This window comes from Poromitra crassiceps (assembly GCF_964638095.1).
Source record: "Poromitra crassiceps genome assembly, chromosome: 16".
Lineage (NCBI taxonomy): Eukaryota > Metazoa > Chordata > Actinopteri > Beryciformes > Melamphaidae > Poromitra > Poromitra crassiceps.
Window position 1 is genome coordinate 6,602,201 of NC_139645.1, and position 24,531 is coordinate 6,626,731.

The 24,531-nt window shown below is 42.8% G+C and overlaps 2 protein-coding genes across 2 annotated transcripts in view; one reads left to right on the plus strand and one right to left on the minus strand.

Annotated features, from left to right (window-relative positions):
- Positions 1–4,867: 4,867 nt before the first annotated feature.
- Positions 4,868–13,379, plus strand: LOC310790924 (cellular retinoic acid-binding protein 1). The gene is made up of 4 exons (XM_083652636.1): positions 4,868–4,958; positions 6,559–6,737; positions 7,619–7,732; positions 13,272–13,379. Exons 1-4 carry the CDS (start codon positions 4,889–4,891, stop codon positions 13,320–13,322), a joined length of 414 nt encoding a protein of 137 aa, XP_083508762.1. The 5' UTR covers positions 4,868–4,888; the 3' UTR covers positions 13,323–13,379.
- Positions 13,380–13,661: 282 nt separating this feature from the next.
- LOC310791401 (paired amphipathic helix protein Sin3a-like) overlaps positions 13,662–24,531 on the minus strand; it is a 32,778-nt gene continuing 21,908 nt past the window's right edge. The window contains exons 17-21 of the mRNA XM_083653097.1: positions 23,419–23,592; positions 22,418–22,510; positions 21,730–21,824; positions 19,042–19,252; positions 13,662–16,267 (exon numbers count right to left, since the gene is read on the minus strand). Coding sequence (XP_083509223.1) covers positions 16,052–16,267; positions 19,042–19,252; positions 21,730–21,824; positions 22,418–22,510; positions 23,419–23,592 — 789 coding nt within the window. The 3' untranslated portion in view covers positions 13,662–16,051. The remainder of the gene's footprint in view (positions 16,268–19,041; positions 19,253–21,729; positions 21,825–22,417; positions 22,511–23,418; positions 23,593–24,531) is intronic.

Sequence of the window (24,531 nt, forward strand, 5' to 3'; positions counted from 1 at the left end):
TCCCTCACTCTTATCGGTGCTATTCATTCTTGTTCCAAAGTTTTCCAAGATTAAACTCTATCCCCCTCCAGCCAATAACTGAGACTCCTTAATACAAATGCCCAGTGATATACTTTAAAATTTTGACATGCCCATCCCCCAACCAATTTTTTTAATTGAAGAGCTGACCACTTTATGCTGGGTCTAAAATTCATGTTTCTGAAAATTCATATTTAAATTCTATATGTCAATGCAGAAAGTGTTTATTATTATTATTATTACTACTGTATTATTTTCAGTTTTTCAATTTCTTTGTCATAACTAACACACATGTTTATGTGAATACAAATGATTCCCAGGTTCGGATGAATTAGACAGACCTCTTCAAAACCTGAAATATTCATTACATTTTGTGTTATATCAAATCTTTCTACACAATTTCAAAATGATCAAAGGGAAAGGTGATTAACGTTTCTACCCGGTGCTGTGCAGAATCCCTGACCTACAATAGATAGAATCCTTCATTATATTACAGATGAGCAAATCCCAAACATACCACCTTATGATTGCCTTTTCGTAGATTAAAAACTGACTAAGGAAAAGCTGCGGACATGTGAACTGCAACTCCTACATGAACTGCTGCCACATTTAGGGAGCAGGAAAGTCAATATTGTGCCGTGCTGCTCCTCTGGGAGCGCGTTGTGCTAAGCAGGTTTGGGAGGGGAAAACGCAGTTCAGAGGTCTCACAAGCTAATGTGTTTCCTCGATGTTCTTATAACCATGGGGCGTCCATACATCTTCTCCAAGGTGACACTCTGACACCAGAGGTCACATCTCATTATGCTAGTTAAGTAATGAGCTGAAGGTGATCTACTGGGGATAACTCAATTTGGTTAAAATCACGTTTTCTTTTCATGTCGTTTTGGTCTGATTTGAGAGGACAGGATAGTCCGAGACTTAGGTAAATTTATTAGGGCAGCCTCAGGAAAAATTAAAGGTTTTAAAATGACACTTTGGAAATGTTTACACTGAAATCTAATCGAGAGAATCCTAGACTTAATATTGAGAAAGAAGAAAATGTCATGAAGTAGCAATGATGATCCAATGACAAAATCAACTTCAGGTCAAAAACCATAATGCAGCAGAAGGGCCACTTGTTTCTCAATTTCTTAAATGTGATAGTCAATAAATACATATCAAATTTCCCTTTCTAGAGACTTGGGCAATATGGTTGAAATCAATATCACTATATCACTATTACAGTGATATAGTATATCACTATTATATCACTATATCACTATTACATATCACTATTACAGAGCAGATAAGGATTTCTTTCGATATCAATATAATTTAGATAGATATAAATATACAGTATATCACAATATGGCTCTCTCAAATGCAAAAAGTAATCAGATTCATTCATCCCATTGTACTGAATGGTCATTGTGATGTCAAACAAAACTGAAATTTTAGAATAATATTCCTACCATACCTCATTTTGTCCTCAGTTTTTAACAAAAATTTGCTTGTCATCAATTTTTACACATGAATTGTGTGCCAGTGCCATGATCTCCCCAATCACAACAATATGATTCCACTGAAAGATGATAAACGATAACATTGAATGATCACACAGCTTTACTAGAGACATTACTGTATATAAAAGAGTGAAAAATCTTGTGTTAAATCTGGTTTAGAAGACAGGGACTGCAGTCAAATTGGATTTGAAGCCATGTTTACACTATACAAAAAAAATGCCACTCTGTAGGCTACCTACAACGAAGACAAATGTGAACCGTCACATTTTTCATAACCAGGGCAATAGATGGCAGCAGACGATGCAGTCTGTGTCATTAAAGGTGCTGTATGTGATTCTGGAGGAAGGCTTGAGTCAACACGGTTCTCATTCCCAATCGCAAATAGTCCAATACTGACGCTTTGAGTTGGTGGTCCAATCCAGAACACCAACCCAACGCGTCAGTATTCGACTACTTGGGTGGGGGATGAGAACTGTGTTGACCCAATCCTCCACGTAGAGTTCTCTCTCCTGATTGGATAAAGTGGGATGGAATACTAGAAAAGTTTCTGTTTACCGCAAAGCAGATCGGGGAGACCCATGTTACTGACCAAACAGTCTACACTGTATATCAGTGATTGCCGTCAGAATATAGAGCCATTTAATACTTATTTGAACAAAAATAGATCACTTACAGCAGCTTTTACTCGTCTTGTAGGTGAAACTCACATCCGAGCAGTGTTGGGCAAGTTACTTTCAAAGTGTAATATACTACATATTACTAGTTACTTTCATTTGAAAGATTGGCAGAGGGTGGAGCAGCAACCAGGATAAATATAAATTAGCACGAATGGGGGATAAAAATGGGATAAAAAATCGGGGGAAAACATAAAAAAAAAAAACTTTCATTTGAAAGTAATAAGTTACTTCACAATATTACTGTCTGTGTCGAGTAACTTGTTACTTATTACATTACTTTTGCATTACTTTCACCAAAATAACTGCAGTAGCAGAATGACATTGCTACCATCCCGATTTTTTTTTAAACACTCTTGTAGTCAGTGTAAACCGTACAAAATGTATAATTTTCCCTTGTTATTGTCATCTATAGTGGTTATTTGCATTAAAAAAAAAAAACAATTTAATTAGGAAATTATTATATCTTTATTTAAATATGTGCTTTGATAAAAAAAAAAAAAAAAGTAACTCAATTTGTAACTTGCGTTACTTGACAAAGTAACTGGTATAATATTACTGAAATCCTATTGGTAACAAGTTATATTACTGAGTTACTGCTAAAAGTAATATATTACATGCAATATATTACTTTTGTAATGAGTTACCCCACAGTGCATCCGAGGCACATCTCACACATTTTTCCCCTCCATGCCATGACACAATCTCTGAAACTTTTCTCCCCTTCGGGCCACAAACGCTCCCTTTCTCCTGGAAGTAAAACGCACCCAAAGGCCAACAGACAGACCTAACTGATGAATGAAACGAAGACCAACAGACAGACAGACAGACCTAACTGATGAATGAAATAAAGCCAGGAGGCCTCCTGAAGCAGTCGGAGGGCCTTTCTACGCTGACATGTCCTGGTGAGAAGATGGAGTGCTCCCCGCTCGGCTCTATACATTAATTATCAAGCACTGTCCGGAAGGCACTTTGTCAAAAAGATGGATGACCAGCCGTCAGAGAGGGAACAAATCTGACTTGGCCGAGGTTAGGGGGAGGGCCGAGGTTAGGGGGAGGGCCGAGGTTAGGGGGGAGGGCCGAGGTTAGGGGGGAGGGCCTCTCATTCTCATGGGATGATGTGATGTGATGGGTGCGGGGGCAGGAGACCCAGGAGATCTTTGAGGGGAACGAACTGCATAGTGAGTATAACTGTGCGCAGTGTAACCTTCTAGTCCAGTGGTTCGCAACGTGGGGTCCGGGCCCGGGACCACCAGGGGTCCTTGAGGGGGGTTCCAGGTGGTCCCCCCCCCCCTTCCCAGCAAATTGATGAATTGTTCAACTCCACCATTATTTCATTAACAAAATGTTAACGCAATTAGATAATGTAGATTCTACATTATCTAATTGCGTTAACGTTTTGTTAATGAAATAATGAAAACAGACAAACTATGATCAAAACACTCATTCTTCTACATTGTAGAAGAATGAGTGTTTTGATCATAGTTTGTCTGTTTTCTCTCTACCTACAATACAGACAGTCATGATTCTGCTCAAAATCATATCAGGCAATAAAATTATTCCCAGCTCTGAGAGGCAATAATATCTCATTAAATGGGCGTGGCTCTAATGTGGACTAGCTACTGTGCATTAGGGCTTGTTGGTGTGAAAAAGCCGTACCTCACTGTGTCATTTAGAGGGATAATATGTATAAATATAATAATTAATATATAATATCTGAAGATTAGCATGGTAATAAATCTGCCCAACCAGCTATTATACCGTTACATGTTTAGCTGATGAAGGGGACGATTTTAAGAGGCCATGCACGGCTGGGACGCTGTGATGTGGTTAAACACTGCTATAATTAATTTCTTTCATTATTATTCCAAATATGTGCCTCTATCATAGGCCGTGGAGAGTTCTACAACTGAAAGCAATAATACTGTCTGTGTGTGTATGTGTGAATAAATAAAAACTTTATTTACAAAAATAATAGCTTTTGTAGACATATTGGCCTCCCACGACATCAGCAGTTCCTTCTTTCACATCGAAACAGCTGCAGGAGTTAAACAGACTGAGGTTTCAAATCCTGAAAAACCCGCCAGCGAACTGTAGTTTACACTGAGCAATTTAGAGGGAAAACACTGGTTGGGGGCGGGGCGGGGGGGTATTGGGGGGGCAAATATCCTATATAAAAAAAATCCTATTAAATTAATTGAGATGTCGGTCGCTTATTAATAGCACAACTGAAGCAGCCTGTAAAAGGCTCTTAAATACTCCAATAGATGCATTTCCATTAGCGCCGCCCTAGAGGCAATAAGGCAGTTCATTGAGATTACAGATGAGACATTGACATCCCAGCTGAACCCTTAATTTCATTTAGCACGGTCATTTAAAGAAGGACATTTCATTCTCTGATGGGAGCAAACCATTAAGAGCGCGGGTGTGTGTGTGTGTGTGTGTGTGTGAGTGAGAGAGAGAGAGAGAGAGAGAGAGAGAGAGAAGAGGGGGTTTGGTCTGCTGTATGGGATCATTACACAGGGAGAGGGGGAGGAGGGAGGGAGGGAGGGAGGGATGGAGGGAGGGAAAAAGCTTGAAAGGGAGCGGAGGAGGAGGAGAGAGAGAGAGAGAGAGAGAGAGAGAGAGAGAGGAGAGACCAGACGACGAGAGGCTGCAGAGGCTGCAACACAATCAAGACCTCACAGGGGAAAAATGCCCAATTTTGCAGGCCACTGGAAGATGAAAAGCAGCGAGAATTTCGACGACTTGCTGAAAGCCCTGGGTGAGAATATTCACTTTTTATTAAAAAAAAAAAAAACCTTTGAGAGGTCATGAAGGGTTTCCACGCATTTCCTCTTTTCTTCAGGTATCAGAAGTGAGGACCAATCAGGGTCTGTATGACCTCTGATAAATGAGTGCATTTCTCAAAAACTATCCAGCAGTGATCTAAGCTGATATGAATACGCCTATTGGAAGTGTGTTCTCCACCATACATGCCTGGAATGCAGGTATTAGGCTGTAATCATTGTTTATTATCATTTGCATGCTTTAGCAGACTGCGGTTGAGTTTTGTATGGTTTTAAACGGTTTCCAAAAATGGGGGGGGAGGGGGTGCAAAAAGACAAAATTGGGGGAAAAAAGGGCAAAAGTTGTACATGAAATAGGCCTACATCAGTCTTGAGATACATGTGGCAAACATTGTGCCAAATTACAAAGTGTACCAGACTGTAAGGAGCTTAACATTGGCAGCAGACTCGCATGGGATTACAGAAGCAGCTGGTGTTGAAGGAGTGATACATATGAGCCATCTTTTTGTCTGAAATATTCCCCACATTCCTCTGAATCCAATGTGTGCAGATTGGCCCCCGCGCCGGCAGCAACTTGGCTTTTCGCTGCAGGTTCCAGGAGCTCATTTTTCACCGGGAAACCGTCTCTGCAAAGAGACAGACTGCAGACTGAAACGGCCTCCCGTGGGAAAAAAACGTGCACCGTACAACTCATTTTAATTGCAGGAGAACAAAAAACTCCTCGTACGTACATGTCGTGCGGCGACGACGGTGCTGCGTGAATGATGGAGCGTATAGGCCTACCGCCGGGGAGTGCGGGGATGGTTAACGGGACCGAAGCGGCTCTCTCTCGTCTAACTGTTTGCACTGTAAACTGTGTGAGTGTGACAGAGAGGCTTTAATAGCTTCCCCAGTCGTTTGCAGGACAGGATCTATCACGGGTTGTACAGGAGAGCTAAACAAAGCTAATGGCGCCAGCATTCCTCGCTCGCTCTCATCACCCTGTCATTGCATCCCCCATATTTGCAACATCTGCTGATAACCATCTCGACCGTGGCTGCTGGAGGAGGATCCTTTTATATGAGAAGGGGAAAAAAAATAACAGGCTGATAACTGTAATATTTTCCTGCTGCTAAAAAGTGATATGGAGACGTTGCATGAGACGAGTTGGGGGTAACTCATTACAAAAGTAACATATTACATGTAATATATTACTTTTAGCAGTAACTCAGTAATATAACTTATTACTTATAGGATTTCAGTCATATTATACCAGTTACTTTGTCAAGTAACTCAAGTTACAATATTTTTTTTAACAAAGTATATTATTATAAAGTATAATATTTGATTTATAATGGCAAGCCAAGACAGACTCAGAAGTGGAATTTCACATAATTCAATACGCTTTCCTCTCATTCCGATCCAGTTCCAAGTCTGTTTCCTTGGAACTGGGTGACATTCCCAATTCCAACTACAGAAGCTGAATTGGAATTTCCCATGCATTCGAAATTGATTCACGAATGGCCCCCAAACCCTGTTTTGATACTGTCTGTAAAGGCTTACAGTTAGGTTAGGTCCTGTCTGTGTCCTCCTCAGGTGTGAACGCCATGCTGAGGAGGGTAGCAGTGGCGGCGGCGTCCAAACCTCACGTGGAGATCAGGCAGAACGGCGAGCATTTCTACATCAAGACGTCCACCACCGTCCGCACCACGGAGATCAACTTCCTGGTCGGCGAGGAGTTTAACGAGGAGACTGTGGACGGCAGAAAGTGTAAGGTAATTTCTCCTGTGATATGCACTTCCCAGTCAAATTTGTGTTTTCAAACATCCAGAGTATATGCAGGTCTCTTCGACACCTCGTCAGACCTTCAGGTTTGAGGTGTACATGCAACGATCTTCAGTTGGCGCTCCCAGCTGAAGGCCCTTCGGCTGTCAGACCAAAGAACTGAACTTTGTTAGAGCATAAGTGACATTGCTTCAGAAAAACTAGATATCTGTTGAAGAGGTTGAATTGGTTTAAGTTATGATAAGTTAAGTTGAAGTATATTAAGTTCAGTTTTTGTGTTATCTTGGTTGAATCTGCCAAGGGCCAGTCAAGGAACCTGCCAAGGCCGAGATCCCAATTGAAGATCGCTGCCTCTGTAAAGAAATAGTTCACCAAAAAAATGAAAAGTCTCTTATACGTAATCTACTCACCCTCATGCCAAATGAGAAACGGGTGAAATTTGTTACATACTGTAACACACAGGGAGGGTGTCAGGACAACTTCGTAGCAGTCTTCCCCACAACAACGGAGGTCCGGGGGATCTAGAGTTTCCAAAACAAAAACAATCACATTGTGAATAAAAAAACCCACACACCATAATTTGTTGCAAATCAATCAGCTGTAGTTAAGATGCGATGGTGTAAATACATACGTCTTTTTGGGAACTCTGAAGAACTGGTCCCCACTGACTTCAGTTGAAGACTGCTATGGGGAGTTGTGCAGGCAACCTCCCTTTGTGTTATATTATGGACAAACCTCACCTGTGTTTCAACTGTGCATGAGGGGGAGTAGATGACGACAGAACTTTCATCTGCGTTGATCCCTCTCTCATCGCACTGCTTTTAGCTGGGCGAGACTGAGGAAGTCACATAACAGTGGTGCCTTTCTGCAGAGCCTGGCCACCTGGGAGACGGAGAGCAAGATGTTCTGCAGACAGACTCTTCTGAGCGGGAACGGCCCCAAGACCTTCTGGAGCCGAGAGCTCCGAGGGGACGAACTCATACTGGTGAGGAGCACTCTTCTAAAACAAAACAAAAAACAGGGGTTTTCAAAGTGGGAGGCGGGCCTCCCCAGGGGGCTCCAAGCAGTTTCAGGGGAGGCTCAGTGAATGGAAGTGGAAAAAACATGACATTATTACATAATTGATCAAAAGGAGATCACATAGAATCTATCCATCTATATATTATACTGTATATATCATCAGTATATAAAAGGAGCATCAGTGATGTCATCAGTGATGATGTCTTCAGTGATGATGTCATCAGTCTGAGGCTCACGAGAGACACTGAGGGAGAGGCAGAGAGAGGAGAGGGAGAGAGACTGAGGGAGAGGAGGAGACGGAGAGGGACTGAGGGAGAGAGAGGAGAGGGGGAGAGAGAGAGAGGGAGACATTGTGCGCGCGCCAATAGGGCAGGCAAGGCCACACAGCAGCCGAGCTGCGGGCAAGGCCGCGCAGCGGCCGAGCTGTGAATGCGACGAGCTGAGGAATCGAGCGTGTGTGTGATTTGGTCAAAGAGATAGTTCAGAGATAGTTTGGGGGAATTTGACTGTTTTCCCCACAGTCAGAAACAAATACATGCCTTCAGACAGACCTTTTCTGTACAGTAATATCAGGCTATCTTGGCGTTTTTTTGGGGGGGAGGCCCACAGTCTCAGACGTTGAAACCCCCTGATGTAAAACCTCTAGAGCAGACAGACCATTCAGCAGATGTTTGGAAGCTTTGCAAAGTGGGATGGGATGGTGAAACTCAGAGGTCACCATCTTTAACCACATGGGCCTTTGCTGGCCACGCCTTTTCTGTCTGCTAATAAGAAAACATAAGTGTGAAGATATGGCATCAGCACAGACGGAGGAGTCAGGAGTGAGTGGACAGGATTGCCATGGGGAACCATAACTGTGATATCACACTATCTGGTCAATCTTTTTCCTCCATTGTTCTGAGGAAATGTTCTAGACGCCCGTGACTCTTGGTCCATTCCTCGTGTTGCTTCCCTGTGCCAGATGAAGCATAAGGAGGGGCCTGTCCTGATCCTTAGTTTACTCAAATTATTTCCAACATCAGAAAGAAAAGGAGACATACCTAAAGGCTGAAAACAAGTCATAAGAGACTTGAGACTTGACTTGGACTCGTGAACAAAGACTTGAGACTTGACTTGGACTTGCCCCTCAAAGACTTGAGACTTGACTTGGACTTCCCCCTCAAAGACTTGACTTGGACTCCCCCCTCAAAGACTTGAGACTTGACTTGGACTTGCCCCTCAAAGACTTGACTTGGGCTCCCCCCTCAAAGACTTGAGACTTGACTTGGACTTGCCCCTCAAAGACTTGAGACTTGACTTGGACTTCCCCCTCAAAGACTTGACTTGGACTCCCCCCTCAAAGACTTGAGACTTGACTTGGACTTGCCCCTCAAAGACTTGAGACTTGACTTGGACTTCCCCCTCAAAGACTTGACTTGGACTCCCCCCTCAAAGACTTGAGACTTGACTTGGACTTGTAAAAAAGACTTGTGAGCATCTCTGGTTTGTGCCAACACCTACTCAAAGAACTCTCTAGGGGCATTTCAACAAAAGGTTCAAAGGTCGCGGCGCCGGGTACCAGTCACGTGACACCGCCCTGCTGCACCGGTACCCGGTCACATGACCCCGCCCCTACGCTCGCCGTTCGACCCCGCATACCAAGCAAGCACCGTGTGTTCTTGCATCTATCAAAAACACTTGTGTCATTCAGATCACCAAGACAATATGGTTTTCTGTAAACATCTGGGCCTGCTTGGTTTTTATAGGCCAGATGGACAACAGAACCCGGGTCCAATAACGGCTGAGTCCAGTTTGGATGCGACGGGGGTTATCTGTGGAGAACTAATCAGGAAAACATCGCAGAGGGCCCGTTATTTGGATTGGACGCAGATTTGCGACAGGGAAACTTAACGAGCTTTTAACAAGACGTAATGTTTTTAATTCAAGATAAGGGTGTGTGCTTCTGTCCGTATTTGAGTGATAGACTGTAATGTGATAGGCATGTGGGCTTAAGTCACTGGAAAAAATGTGGATGAGATTTTTCACAGATAAGATCATGAGTTGTGCTGCGATACCAGTGAGGAGGGAGAGGTTAGATGTATTCCCGGGCCTGTTCTGTAATTACATATTTCCCCCCATGTCACACTCCACTCGACACGCTGTTTACACTTGTTAAGAGACTAGAAGATTCAGATGATGATGAAGCAAAGATGTTTGGCTCTGAGGTGATGTGCTCCGTAAACCCCACGGTGAGCTGAAGGACTTGAAATGTTGGACCAACAATCTGTTTCCGTTTTAGACCGCAGATTGAGGTCAGTCCCTCAAACACCTGGGTGCCTCAAGACTCCGAGACAAAGTGTGTGTTAGCACTGACCGCTGTCACCCCAGCTTTCATAAATACTGCAATTCAAACAGAGATCCATCTCAACCCTTTTCATATCAAGGACCGCTAATTTAGTATGAGATTTTCTCTCTGACCCAAATCGGAGAATATTTTCTGTTAAGTTTTGGGTAGAATTCCATGACTATCTGTATTGTACAGTAGGTAGAGAGATGACTATGTTCAAAATAGTCATTCTTCTCCATTCTCTAATTGTGTTAAGTTTTTGTAAATGAAATAATTATTTAACAATTCATCAATTTGCTGGGGAACCCCCTCAAGGACGCCAGGTGGTCAGTGGAACCCACGTTGAGAACAGCTGATCTATACGTACGCAAAGAATGTTTTGTTTTAACTTTCTGTCGTGCTCGGGTCAATTTGACCCGGGAAAACGGGCCAAATCAAGCACGCGCTCTTAAAAGGTGCCGTGTAATTCAGGTTTCACGGTTTTGTTTTCAGACGTACTGTGGTTGAAGGAAAGAATCACGTTTTTCATGTTTTAAAATGACATTTGAACTAAATGTAGCTTAGGTAAAAGGGTATTTAATGAATGAATTTGGAGACTTAGTCCTCATAACACTGGACCCTGATTGGCCAACTGAACATCCTCCTCTAAAGAGGTAAACCTGCTGAGGTAAACCGACTTCCACTTCCAGTTCAAATGCTGTGGACAGATGTCAATCATTCGTTTTTTTTTTTTCCTGAAAGTGAGATTTAGCCATGCCAAATTCCTCAGGCTCCATTACATATCTTTGATCTATGTACTATATATAAATTGAGGAAAATTCTAATTCCTACAATGGAGTCACTTAAAAATAAATAAAATATCAGGATGTGTGAGGAATATAGCAAGGTGTAAACCGTCCTGCAGTAGATGTAGCCTACTGTTGCTCACAACAGTCTGGGGGGAAAGTACAGCAGTTGATTTTGTGTTGCTAGCAGAAACCCTGCTTGTTAAACTGCAGGGAGCTAACCGCTGCTACATGCCTGTTCACAAAGGAATGCACCTCAGAAGAAAACACGCACATAAACATGAATCAAAGCGTTGGCCCAGCAGATGAGGAAACGAGGCTCTCAGCGAACGATGGATGTGGGGTTTAATGTAGACAACGTGTGGCGGCTCACTGTGATTGAAGACGGGGGCGGACTTAGGGATACACTCATAATGACCATTTGCAGGGGTTTGCTACAGAGATGGAACGATATGAAAATTTCATATCACGATTATAGTGACCAAAATGATCACGGTTATCAGTGTTATCACGGTTTGTTAAAATGTGCTGAAAATGTTCAAAAAGTACTAATACACAGAATATATATATATACAGAAATCATTTCACCAAGTTTTACATTGAAAACTCTGACCCAAAAAGGATGGATACACTCACTGAAATCATTTCTCCAAGGCTGCACGTCTGCATCTGGGAGACGGTTGCCAAGTTTGGTTGATGATGGACAGTATTTACCATGTTTTCCAAAGCACTGTAGTCATGGTAACACAGTAATCACGGTACCACCGTTTTAATGATAATGAAAATTTGAAACGGTACGGTTATCGTAAGGAATTTCATCACGGTTATCATTCAAACCGGTTATCCTTACATCCCATGGGGGGGGGGGGGAGTAACACTGAACCAATGAAAAGCACTCTTTTTAGTTGTCCGAGCTCGGATCCTCACGGACTTCCTTTGCATTTCAAGCCAATAAATATTGATCTTTGGTCATTATCGCAATCCTCATAATGGGCTGGTGTAGGACGGGACTAGTGCGAGGTGGTCCTGATGGTGTCGGGGGGGGGGGGGGGGTCTTCTGGCCCCCAGGCCCAAGTCCCCCGCGGGCTCTAATGGGCCTCATTGATCATGTCGTTGAGAGATGCCAATGGACCCTGATGTTTCGCGGCCAGTTAATGTCTCCCCCGGCATCGCGCCGCGCGCCAGATGGAGTCATCTCGCCTCCATTTTTTTATCGGCCCGGGCCCGGCCCGCTTCCCTGTCCTCCCTCACTCCGTGGCTCGGGATAATGATGATGTGTGGCGCTGACAACTTCAGATGCCATATTGCTTCACCCCCCCCCTCCCATCAATCTCAGGGGCTCGGACACGCCCACCTCTCTAACCCCCGGGCACCCGACGTTCCTTTTTGCAGCTGTCATGTTGCTAATGGGGCGATGTGTCACACTGACCGAGATCACAGCCTAGCTGTCATTGGTGCCGTTTAGGAGGTGGAAATCTAACAAGGTAGCGGAAAATAAGAGTTTAACCAAGCGGTTAGTTGCAGGAGGCATGTAGAGTGGAAATCTGACTAGTTAAAGCAATATTACACTCACATGGCATCCCCCCTCCCCCCCATATCACTTGATCATCATCATTATTTCCCATTCATTTGGCCATGAAAATAACCCGAAAACTTATAATTTAACACATAGATTCAACAATTTTCAATTGACTGTGGGTCCAACAATTCAGAACATAATTTTGCCGAATAGCATTTTTTATTGATAGAAGAGAATATAGTGGAGGGATATCATTTAGAGATAGCTCCTAGTAAGTTCTCATGCTATTTTTTGGAGGCTCATTCAAATAAATGGGAAGTAATAATAAATAAAAAGAAATCATCCGATCATGGCGAGTAGTTAAAACATTTAAATTCTGGTTTTCATGGTGGCCACGTGCCAAATAACTAGCCTGGGTAAACCCGGCCTCCACGTGACCTCTATGTGCTATCGGTCACAGGCATGGTCTGTGACGTCACGTTTGGGTTCACCCAGGCTACCAAATAACCCCCATGCCATGTTAAAACCCCCATGCCATGTTAAAACTGAGTGCAATATTGCTTCAAGAGTTTTGCTTCATTGAGTGTCAAATGGCAACTCCTAGAGCGGTTTAAAATGATTGCATATTTAGAGGGGAAATGAATTGAAGAGCTATTACAATCTACTGTGCAAACTTGGCTTTTTCCTCCAGTTTTGTCCAGCTGATGGTTTCAGAGAGCAGCACCAGTTTAGTGAGCTCAGCCACTTCCTTCAGATGATGGAGCTAGATACCAACCCCCTGACTCATACACAGCTCAAGGCGAAGAAGAACAGACCATCCCTGGTGAAATGGTAATCAGGCATTTTCTTTCTCTCCCTCTCAATCTCGTTACAGACCTTCGGCGCGGACGATGTGGTGTGCACGCGCATCTACGTGCGGGGATAGCAGAACGCCACGACGACCCCGCAAAGCTCAAACTTCCAGACACTCTCATAAAGCATAACTGTTAATGCTGAGATATATGCCATTGAAACGGCATCATATCCCAATAATCTGTTTTGACGTTCACAAATCACACGTTTCAGCTGGACATTACTATTCTTTTCCTTTTTATATTTAATTTTTTTCAGCTTTGGAAATAAAATGAGAAAAGTATGGTCCGTTTTCAGTGATATCGTTCAATTCATGACCCCATCTCTTGGGGGCAAATGAAAACAAGACATTAATATTTTTGGACTATTATGTACCACTAATCGCCAATAGGGGTCACCCAAGAGAACAAAACTGAAATCTTCCATATTATCACTTTAAGATAGCCAATAACATGTCAACAAATGGCGGGAGTGAAGAACTAAGGCAATGGTCCACTAAGTTTCAGTCTATTCAAAGGATAGTTTAATGCCAAACACCATACTACACTCATGTACAACATCATCAAAGTCAAGAGAAGACAAATGGCAAAGAGTAGACACATTAGATGGGGGGTATACACAAAGGCTGTCTTTATGTACAATCCAGCTCCCCCAGTGCTTCCTGTAGTATTCCATATTAAACACGGTAAATATAAAAATAAAAACCCAAGTTCTAAACTGTTCGAAGATTGTCTGTAGCTGGTTACACCACTGATACTTGCCTTAATGAAGCTCCTTGAATATGTTGACAGAGGACATTTTGGAAGGTAGCTCGTTGCCAAATTGTGCTCGCATTGCAAAATTTGCCCATGTATGGCTCTGCTTTCATACAGGCAAATTGTCAGATAAACAATAGGTCTGTCCAATTTTTATTTTATTTTTTATGTCCGTTTTTATTGTCTGGCAATGTTGAGCAAACTATTGTGTTCTTATCTTAATTTGCATACTTTATCTGTAGGTTTGAACATAACGCCCAGTCACACAATGAACTGAGATTCGAAATGCACAAACGTTGGACAGATACAGTATGTCGGTCTTGAGCAGAGAAGGAGAGACATAGGATGCAGTGTGAGGGTTTTTTCCTCAGACCTGAAACCAACAAGAGACTTTTGGTGTAATCTCACCTGCGTCCGCCACACCTACAACATCTACAGAGCCCATTTCCAATTTCATCCAATTAACTGCTGAGGGGAAAACAGCAGGAAGAAGTCATCCCTCTTTTAAAGGGAATATAACATTCACATTTGTATTTCAGCAAAAAAAAAAAAAAAAAAAAAATACTGATAGCTTTGACATACTGTAGATTATTGCTCTCTTGTTTTCTTGATGCTAAAAAGTTGCATTGCTGACATTCACATATAGGCCGGCCTGGCCTACTATACATCTGTCAGTGGAAAAAAAAAAGAAGACAAACACAAATCAGGTACAGTTTTTGTAGGCGATACACCGCAAGTCGAGATCACCGTCACTACAGTTTTGATATATGGGTTGTCTATGACCAGCCTGTCCTCATACAGATTATAACAATTTGGTAAAAGAAAGTTTACATACAAGGGGGGGGGGGGGGGGGGGGACGATAGTACTGTTAAAACTTCAGTACTTTGAAAAATGGACATATACTTTCAAAAGCATAAATTGTTGCTTGGCTACATTCAATCATCTTAAAACCACAAGTGACACAGATACCAAAGACCAAAAGGTAGAAACTAGGCATACAAGGGGAGACGGCACTGCCTTGAAACATATAAAATGGTCGTTTTTCAAGAAAATTGAAAAGTTCTACTAAACAAAGACGTGAAAGGACAACACGCTCAACAGACCACAGAGGAAAAAGGGGTCTCTAATCAACATCCTTTGGTAAAAACCGTAGTTAAAATGTTTGCATTTTTATTAATATACTTCTCTGCAACCTCTAGCTAAAGATTGATACTATGTTAATGTTAGCTACACATCAATGAACATGTCTGATTAAAAAACAATCTATATAAACAAGATATTTACAGGAAGTGTTTGGGTAGTCAGAACTTGTTGTACTTGCAGTTGCCAGAGATGTTGGATATATAGTGACACTATTGCCTTCATCACCAAAAAGGGAAAACATTCACAAGCTATACAATTTTACAGTTGGAAGCCGAAGTAAGCTTCATGTCTTAGTACAAACATTTTCAGAGGCATGGATCTGTACTAGTTCTTGCTACTCAGAGAAAATCTGTGTTGTTGTTTTTTTTACAAAGTAATTAAGTGATCCTCAAAAACCAAATTAACTTACTGTCAACTACGTGTCATGAAATGCTTAAATAGGCGTTTTGTCGCAAACTGGGAATTGCGCCAACGAGAGGATGCAACCCTCCTGCTCACAGAATCCACAATGTGAGACTCTTCATGGGGGGACCCCCTCTCTCTGCATATTTATCTCATGTAAAAATATGCATTTAACATTCTCATCAGATTACGAAGACAGGTGGGTTTTTCCCCCCAATATGACTGCAATAGCTGTAAAATTAACTATTTCACACACACCTCATAGATTTTGCAATGCAGGCTTGAAAGTTAGCACAGTTTCTGGATCAGTTCCGCCACATTTTGCCCCAAAGCGGCAAATTTACGTGGTTGGAGGACCGGCGACCATTTTGGCAATTGAGTCCAGCAACGGCAGGTGTGAACAATCCACGTGTGGACATACTTGAAGCATCACCGGCAGGCAGCTGTGTGGAGATGTTTTGCTGCCACACTATTGGATCTTTTCTGAGGAGAGACGTCGAACTATGTTCTGTACTTCACCCGGTACTTGTTGATGTTGATGTAATGGAGGACCTCGGGATTGAGAGTGGTCGTGCAGGACAGCAGGCCCTCTCGTCCCTCTCCCATCAGCCACTTGCGGTTGTCGGCGGCCATGTCGCTGGTCACGTGCTCCTCTGCCCAGGAGTCCAGGAAGGAGTGGAAGCGCCGGTGCAGCCGCGTGTGCACCCACTGGTGGGACTGGAAGAGGAGAACAACAACAACACTGGGGTTGAGCTACTGTGACGCCAACTCAAGATCCAAGGAGAGAGTCACCAAATTTCAAGTTTCAAGAATGCAACATGCATGTATATAGAGAGCCCCAGGGATGACGTATTTTTCTAGTCGGAACGCGGAAGTCCCGGACTTCCTGGTTCTTCACTGTCTCTGCATATGGGATTTTTGAATGGGTTTTTGCCGCGATGCTTCAAATAAGGTCTCTGGGCAACGCAAGCTTAATCAAACGCGAACCAGTGTTCAGCCGGATAATCTTCACACATGAGGACCACTTTCATGAGTTTTGAAGCGTAAATGCGAGCCCTAGAAGTAAAAAGCTCGTGCTAAGATAATCCAGAACTACACACAGTGTCGCATAGGCTTCCCCGTCATGTCACCACTCAACCTGGACTGTTGTTGATGTGTGCGCTGCTGTGCACTGATTACCCCGGGCTGAACCAGGTGAGGGAAAGAGAATTTCCGTGTTCGTCCTTTGAAGTGATGACGTTATTGACGTATAATATCCCCGTCAACTCAACAGTGTAGTCTCATTTAGCCCTTTGCTAGCTAGCCGCCCTTTTAACGGCACGTAAAAGCTTAAACACTCATAAAAGTGGTCCTCATGTGTGAAGATTATCCTGCTGAACACTGGTTCGCGTTTGATTAAGCTTGCGTTGCCCAGAGACCTTATTAGAAGCATCGCGCCAAAAACCCATTCAAAAATCCCACAAGCGAAAACAGTGAAGAACCCGGAAGTGTTAGCATCGATGTTTTCCGGACTCGTTCCTGGGGCTCTCTATAGACCAAATCTGAGTGACTCACAACTTTACAAATGACAAGATATGCCATTTTAAGATGCAAAATCCTGTGCCGTATCCACCACACATATTGTTGGCTTAATCAAGTAGTAGAATTACATGAACTAGTGCAATACCCGTGGGGCTATAATAGCCTTAGACCGATGACATCATCACAGAACCTGACAGAATACTGACAGACCCTCCTGGAACTATTAGACTTAGACTGATGACATCACAGTTGGCACTTGTGCGCAGACATACAGACATATACACTGCTGGAATTACGCAGACATGACACACTGACACTTGCGCAGACATACTGAGACACAAGACAGTGCTGGAATTATTAGATAGATAAGTAGACGGAGCGTAAACATCCGCCAACACTAAACTATTCTCCAACTTCCTGTTACAGCCAAAGACATAATTGCCGTCACTTAGATTTGAAGTTAAATTGATTTATTGACCCTGCAAACTAAGTACTAATTGGAATCAACCCTCTAATCTCTTAATTTCATAGTTATGACAACAAAACTCTGGAAAAAAATCAGATGAAGAGCTTGACGCTTGAAACGTCACTGTAACTTTCTTGGCGCTAGTAGATCAGTGGAAACGGAGCCCAGCAGGGTGGGAGCGGTTTTGATTCATTTGTATGCACTGTTTTTCACCTTCAGCTCAGCACCTGCCCTGCCCTCGTTTGGCTTTTGGATGTGCGTTGCGTGTTCTTTCTCCATGGCAAAAACAAACTCTAAGATCACCAAAATAAAATCTGTTTAATGTCCCAACGCTGATCTGTCAACACATTTCATGGAAATCTGTGGATGGTGGAGGTAATCCTACTACTAATCCTACTACTAGTAATAGAGAAGCAAAGTGACCGCCTACTTCTTGCTTGAGCACTGTACCAGATATTTTCATCCGCTATTTATTTTCCCATAGACATTTCGTAAAATGCTTATAACAATAGTTTCACTTGTTCAAACCAAACGGTTCAGATACATTTAGAAACAGGAGAGACCACATAACATTTCACTCAGACCAAAACTTAAAATTTAAAGAAAATATTTTTTCTGTGTAGTTTTTTTTTGGTCCCAGTGAAATGTTCTATGGTCTCTCCCGATTCTAAATATAGCCGAACCGTTTGGTTTGACGAAGTAAACTATTTTTATAAGCATTTTACGAAATGTCTATGGGAAAATAAATGGCAGATAGAAATCCCTGGTACAGTGCTGAAGCAGGAAGTAGGCGGTCACTTAGTATTACTAATAGTAGTAGTACTATAGTATTACTAATACTATTAATGTGAATAGCAGGCTACAGCTAACCTTGCGAGGCAGCTGGATTCGCGAGATCACGAAATCCATCCTGCCGGCACACTCCAAGCTCTTGGTCCATCTAGTGTCCTCTAGAGAGAGAGTGGCGTCAGCGGAGGACTAAAATGCGAGACTCATTAGCCAATGAACAGCCAGGAATGGGTCTCGCACTACTTTTGCATGCTAAAATAAAGCTGATAATGTACAATTTGATTCAAGGGGGGGAAAACCCTTTCAAAGTACAACACAAACTGTCAATTTTGCTGCAACTCGACAGTGCTGCTTAATCCAGGACCTTACTTCCTGGAACTCTTGAGAGTAAAAAAACTGGTCGATTGGAATGAATGGAGATGTCGCGACTCTTCTATCTACACGGCTTTGGGTCCGTCCAAGCAGTGGGCCGGACCAATCGGCATCCAGAGGCCGCTACGGGGCGGGATTTAGGTGCGATGACCGCAAGAAGCGAGCCCGTGATAGACAGATGGTTCATCCAATCACCTGCCAGGTATTTTTTTGAAAGCACCTGCTCTTTTCCAAACAGTTTCCAAAAGACGAGGTCCCAGATGGTTCTTCTGCGTAGCAAACCATCTGGCAGCGTCAGGTTAGGCTACAGCTACAGACAAAAACGAAACGGCTCTGTGCTTACCTGATGGGCTCGCGTGAGCGCTGTATGCCTGTACATGTAGTCCTCTGACTTGCAGACGTACACCATCTTGTACGAGTTGAGTTTGAACATGCACTCCATCTTCAGCTCTCCTCCGTTGCCCTCCTGCGACTTGTCGGACGGGCCCTTGGTCATCCTCTCCTGCTGGAGCTGTTCCCAGCCTCGCTGGCACTTCCTTATCCTCCTCAAATTCCTGATGGCCAGAACAGACAGACCGCCATGAGTACACTGACGGACCCGAGAGAAATCCTGCCCTTTACCACCCCCCCCGCCCCCACACACACACATCCAAAAATATTGCGTCACGTTTACAGGGAAAGTTCGCACAAATTTCTAAAATCGTAGAAAGTATAAGTCATCAGGCGTTTTATTTTCCATTCAGCATATTATTATACAGCACTATTTCATTTTTGACAGTATGTATTGTTTTTTTTGGGTCTAAGTGATGCGGTCAGCCATAATACACACAGATCTTACAAATTGATTTGACAGTAATAACAGTATTGTAAAATTTGAGAGGACTGTCCCTTTAAACAAGTGTTTTTAAACCCATGCATAGCAACTCACCGAGTAACAGAATTAGATTGGGAGTCAAATCATTCGTGGGAAATGTGGATCTATAAGAGCAGCAGAGGCAGCAGTAGTAGTATTTCTGTACAGTGCACTTCCGTTGCACATCACAGGTAGTGATTCTCTTGTTAAAAAATTCTACATAAATGCTTGGCAAACAAGATTTTGTTTAATTGGATTTGATCCAGATTTTTGTGCAGGCATAAAAAAATAAAAAAATAAAATGCAATTATTCACCCCGCTTGAATGAAAGTTTTAAATGTGTACTTACCACCGAGGGTACAGGTGAGCGAGGACTGAAACCATGAAGCATATTTTTTTGCATTCAGGGCTCCACTTAAAAAGACACGACAGTGAGGCCAATTTCAAAATAAGAAAATGTGAGAAACAACACTTTTAAATATTGCTGCCAGATGGGATACTAATCCAAAAAAATATGAGCTGAGAATACTTTGATGCGCACATACTTTCACTGACAATGTACAGAGTGTTATGATCATGCGATGAAGACCCAACATAACTGCAAAGGAAACTGCTGGATTTTCAACTGCTGTTGGGAGATTTTTTTGTGGAGAAAAGGGCCACGTCTATTGACTTCTTGTGCTGCTGACCTCATAGATTTGATATGAGAAAAAATAACGAGATGTGGGTGAGCCCACTGATAAATCATAGTCATATACCAGATTTATGCAATGGGTTAATAAATAAGAGGAAACAGAGCTTTTTTTCTTGGGTCTTTTTTTAGTTGAAAAATCTATTGGAATGTTTATGGTAATGGACAGCCATCTCAAAAATAATAATAATTAAAAAAAAAAGGTCAACAAGCACCAACAACCAAAGACAGACAGGCTTGATGTGCAACACTCATCTTGAGGCTTTAAGACAAGGCGGACCCAACCACCCCTCCATGCATAGCTCTGGGGTGTCGGGAAAGAAATACACCAACATATGAACGTACAAGACCATCATTTTTATTTACAAGCCCCACTCCTCTCTGTACACGGGTTGCAGATAATGTGCTTGACCAGGGTTTTGAAAGACTTAGTGAGCGCTCGTCTCGCAAACCTGTGGGAAAAAAAAACCTCACCCACAACAGAAAAGCTGCAACGGGAGTGCACTGTATCCACAGAAAAGTATTACACACATCATATTGAGTATATTCAAAACACTCAAACAAATGGAACATTTTGAACATTTTACAGTTGTAAACAGTGATTAAGTCAGTCACATACAGGACTCTCTAATATGAATACAATCACAAACACAAGGCGTGAAAAGGTTCGAAAAAGAAAAGCCATCACTTTTACTGCATTCCTTTACGCTAACAAATTCGCACAGGTCCTACGCAAGAGCCCTAGTTTCTCAATCTCAGGTCAAAGCCACAATAGAAAAATGACGAGTGACATAAAATTTACAAAAGGCATAACCCCATTTGTTTTGCTTTCAGTTTATGCATTCAACCACTATTTATTCTTAAGCTGTACAATGAAAAACATATTTGAAATGCAAACACAATGTGAATAATCTAACCCAACGATTCAATAGCTATCTCTGCTAAGGTGAAAATCAAAAAGCATGATTAAGCCATTACTATTTAAAAAAAACAACTTCATATTCATAAATAAAAGTCCCATTAAAAAAGGAACTGAATCAACGCATAAATAAATTCCCCCGTTTTTAAAAAGATGGCCGTATATAAAGTGCAATCTCCATGTGAGGCAGAGGTCAGAAAACCGAGAGAAAGTCAAGTTCACCGCCAATGCGATTCGTTCCAGACAGGAGGGCAGTCAGGCACCGCAAGCATTTCACCGTAACTTTGGAGTTATTCTGGTCAATTACCTTTCCAAACCCTTGTTGCCAATATTAATTTCTGTCCGTTACGAATAAGGCAGAGCTCTCGGGCCCAAAAGATCTGTGATTAGAGAGGGCCTCCTAAGTCGGGCTTGTGCAAAAAGTGCCACTGGTTCGAGCTCTGAGAAGGAGCCGTATTTGGCAGCTGGTTTGGCTTGTCAACAGTGGAATGGCTGCTTGGCTGACTAGAGCCTTAGGGCAGATGCTTAGGGTGTGCAGACAAGAGGGACACATGGCTGGGGGCCTCACCTGGGGAGGAACACAGGCTTCTGGGCCAGATGCTCGCGCAGCTCTGGGGATGCAGAATCTGAGTTCAGGTATCTGCCCACGTAGTCTGACCACCTCTGTGGGGGAAGACAAGGACAACAAGTGAACGTGTCGTCCCCAAACGACGACGCAGGAGGGAACCCTTTGGGCAAATCAGACACATAATGTCATCCGCCCCCCAAGTCTAACCCATTGATACCTGATGCAGCATTTGTGTGTGTATCCCTTTAAGACCGCGAACCACGTGACGCGGTTCACGGTCTTAAAGGGATACACACACAAATGAGGGATATACACGCAAATGCTGCATCAGGTATCAATGGGTTAATCAAAATCAGACTGGTAGTGTAGTAGTAGTTATTTGTTTGAGAAGGCTGGCAACGCTAGGCTATGTCATCAAAATAAAACGTCACCATGTCGGTAAATTACTGCTCGCACTCAGTATGTATGACAGTGTTAGCATTACAATTATTACCTGTGTGCCTTGAAAATAAGGTGGTTCAAAATAAAGTGGTTAAATGCAAACCTCCTTTTCTTCTGATGTTTTTTTATTAATAAAAACGGGTCATTAAAAATGATCAATAATTATCGATATCGACTGATATAAAATATTTTATATCGATATACTGTACTTTTTTAGCTATATCGCCCAGCCCTAATAAAGCCGTACCTCTGCCTCAGCTGGCTCGTCCGAGTTATCCTCCTCTGTGTCCAGAAGCTCCATGGCCAGACTAACGTTTCCTCTGTTCTTCACAAACATCAACTGCAAAAAGCAGAGGCAATGAGAGGCAGTGTTGAGGCAAGTGCATTGTACAAAGTGTACTGTAGCAGTTCCACAGACTGACTTTACACTTGCCTATGGCAGGCCTTCCATTAGGCAATTTGCTGTTTTTTTGGGTATACCTTCAAACAGCTGTTTGGAGGTATATATATATTTAAAAAAAAAATATATATATATATATATATATATATATATTTTTTACAAAACAGATTTTTTTCTTTTCTTTTTTTTCTTGAGCCTCTGGGTTCGCTGTTTAGAGGTGGGGTAAATCTTGTAGTTTTTCTGTTGAGTAAACTATACACTAGTATTTCCTAATTCCACATTGCCTTTGTAATCACATCTCATGTTGTTCTATGTCTTGCATTTCTACTTTCTACTTTAGCTTTTTCTATTTCTGATTGCCGATCTGGGACACATGTCAGAGTGTTACCCTGATCATGTGATCTGGGACACATGTCAGAGTGTTACCCTGATCATGTGATCTGGGACACATGTCAGAGTGTTACCCTGATCATGTGATCTGGGACACATGTCAGACTGTTACCCTGATCATGTGATCTGGGACACATGTCAGAGTGTTACCCTGATCATGTGATCTGGGACACATGTCAGAGTGTTACCCTGATCATGTGATCTGGGACACATGTCAGAGTGTTACCCTGATCATGTGATTGTCTCATTCTGCTCCTGCTTCCAGTTTGTGTTCCCGTTTTCCAAGAGCACCAAACACTTCTTTTTGGACCTCCTTTGGACTAGATCTACCAGAGTAGTTTTTCTCTTGACAAACAGCTCTGTGCGATCACAAATACACACACCAAACGTACAATTTCCATTGACAAACATTCAAAAATACGATTCCACTGATGTGTGTGTGTATGTGTGTGTGGTACCTTGAAGCAGTTCTCGTCAGACATCAGCTGCTCTGCTTTGCGCTGGTAGGTTCCTTCAGCAGTGGCCCTGGATGCCTGGGTGGAGAGTGTGCCCCCGCAGGCCTTGTTCGCACTTTCGCTCAGATACAGGTCCGTCACACGTACACACACGTCGTCGCTCACAATGTGCTGGAGCTGTAAAACAAAGGGGTTCAATATACGATCAGACAGCATCAACAGAGAAGCTACAGACGATAGCAGCATGGCTTGGTGGGGAGAGAGAATGCTCTGTAACTGGAAAGTCATGAGACACACAATAGAGAGCCGCAGGGATGATGTATTTTTGTAGTCAGAACGCGGAAGTCCCGGACTTCCTGGTTCTTCACTGTTTCTGTCTATGGGATTTTTGAATGGGTTTTTGCCGCGATGCTTCAAATAAGGTCTCTGGGCAACGCAAGCTTAATCAAACGTGAACCAGTGTTCAGCCGGATAATCTTCACACATTAGGACCACTTTCATGAGTTTTGAAGCGTAAATGCGAGCCCTAGAAGTAAAAAGCTTGTGCTAAGCTAATCCAGAACTACACACAGTGTCGCATAGGCTTCCCCGTCACGTCACCACTCAACCTGGACTGTTGTTGATGTGTGCGCTGCTGTGCACTGATTACCCCGGGCTGAACCAGGTGAGTGACAGAGAATTTCCGTCTTCATCCTTTGAAGTGATGACGTTATTGACGTATAATATCCCCGTCGACTCAACAGTGTAGTCTCATTTAGCCGTTTGCTAGCTAGCCGCCCTTTTAACGGCACTTAAAAGCTTCAAAACTCATAAAAGTGGTCCTCATGTGTGAAGATGATATTAGTAAACACTGGTTCGCGTTTGATTAAGCTTGCGTTGCCCAGAGACCTTATTAGAAGCATCGCGCCAAAAACCCATTCAAAATCCCATAGGCGAAAACTGAAGAACCAGGAGTGTTAGCATCGATGATTTCCGGACTCGTTCCTGCGGCTCTCTATAGATTCACAAATGCTCTGCAATATGGCTTTGATCTCATTCAAACAGAGAAGTACACTTTGGCTACACTAAAACTGCAGCTAAGATAAATTAACCCTAGATTTGTTTGCAAAGACAGCT

Bases quoted from the DNA above. Each gene is read 5' to 3' on its own strand.
- LOC310790924 (XM_083652636.1), top strand. From the start codon at position 4,889: ATGCCCAATTTTGCAGGCCACTGGAAGATGAAAAGCAGCGAGAATTTC. The intron at 4,959-6,558 runs GTGAGAATATTC...TGTCCTCCTCAG, and splicing joins CGACTTGCTGAAAGCCCTGG to GTGTGAACGCCATGCTGAGG. The intron at 7,733-13,271 runs GTGAGGAGCACT...ATCTCGTTACAG, and splicing joins GAGGGGACGAACTCATACTG to ACCTTCGGCGCGGACGATGT.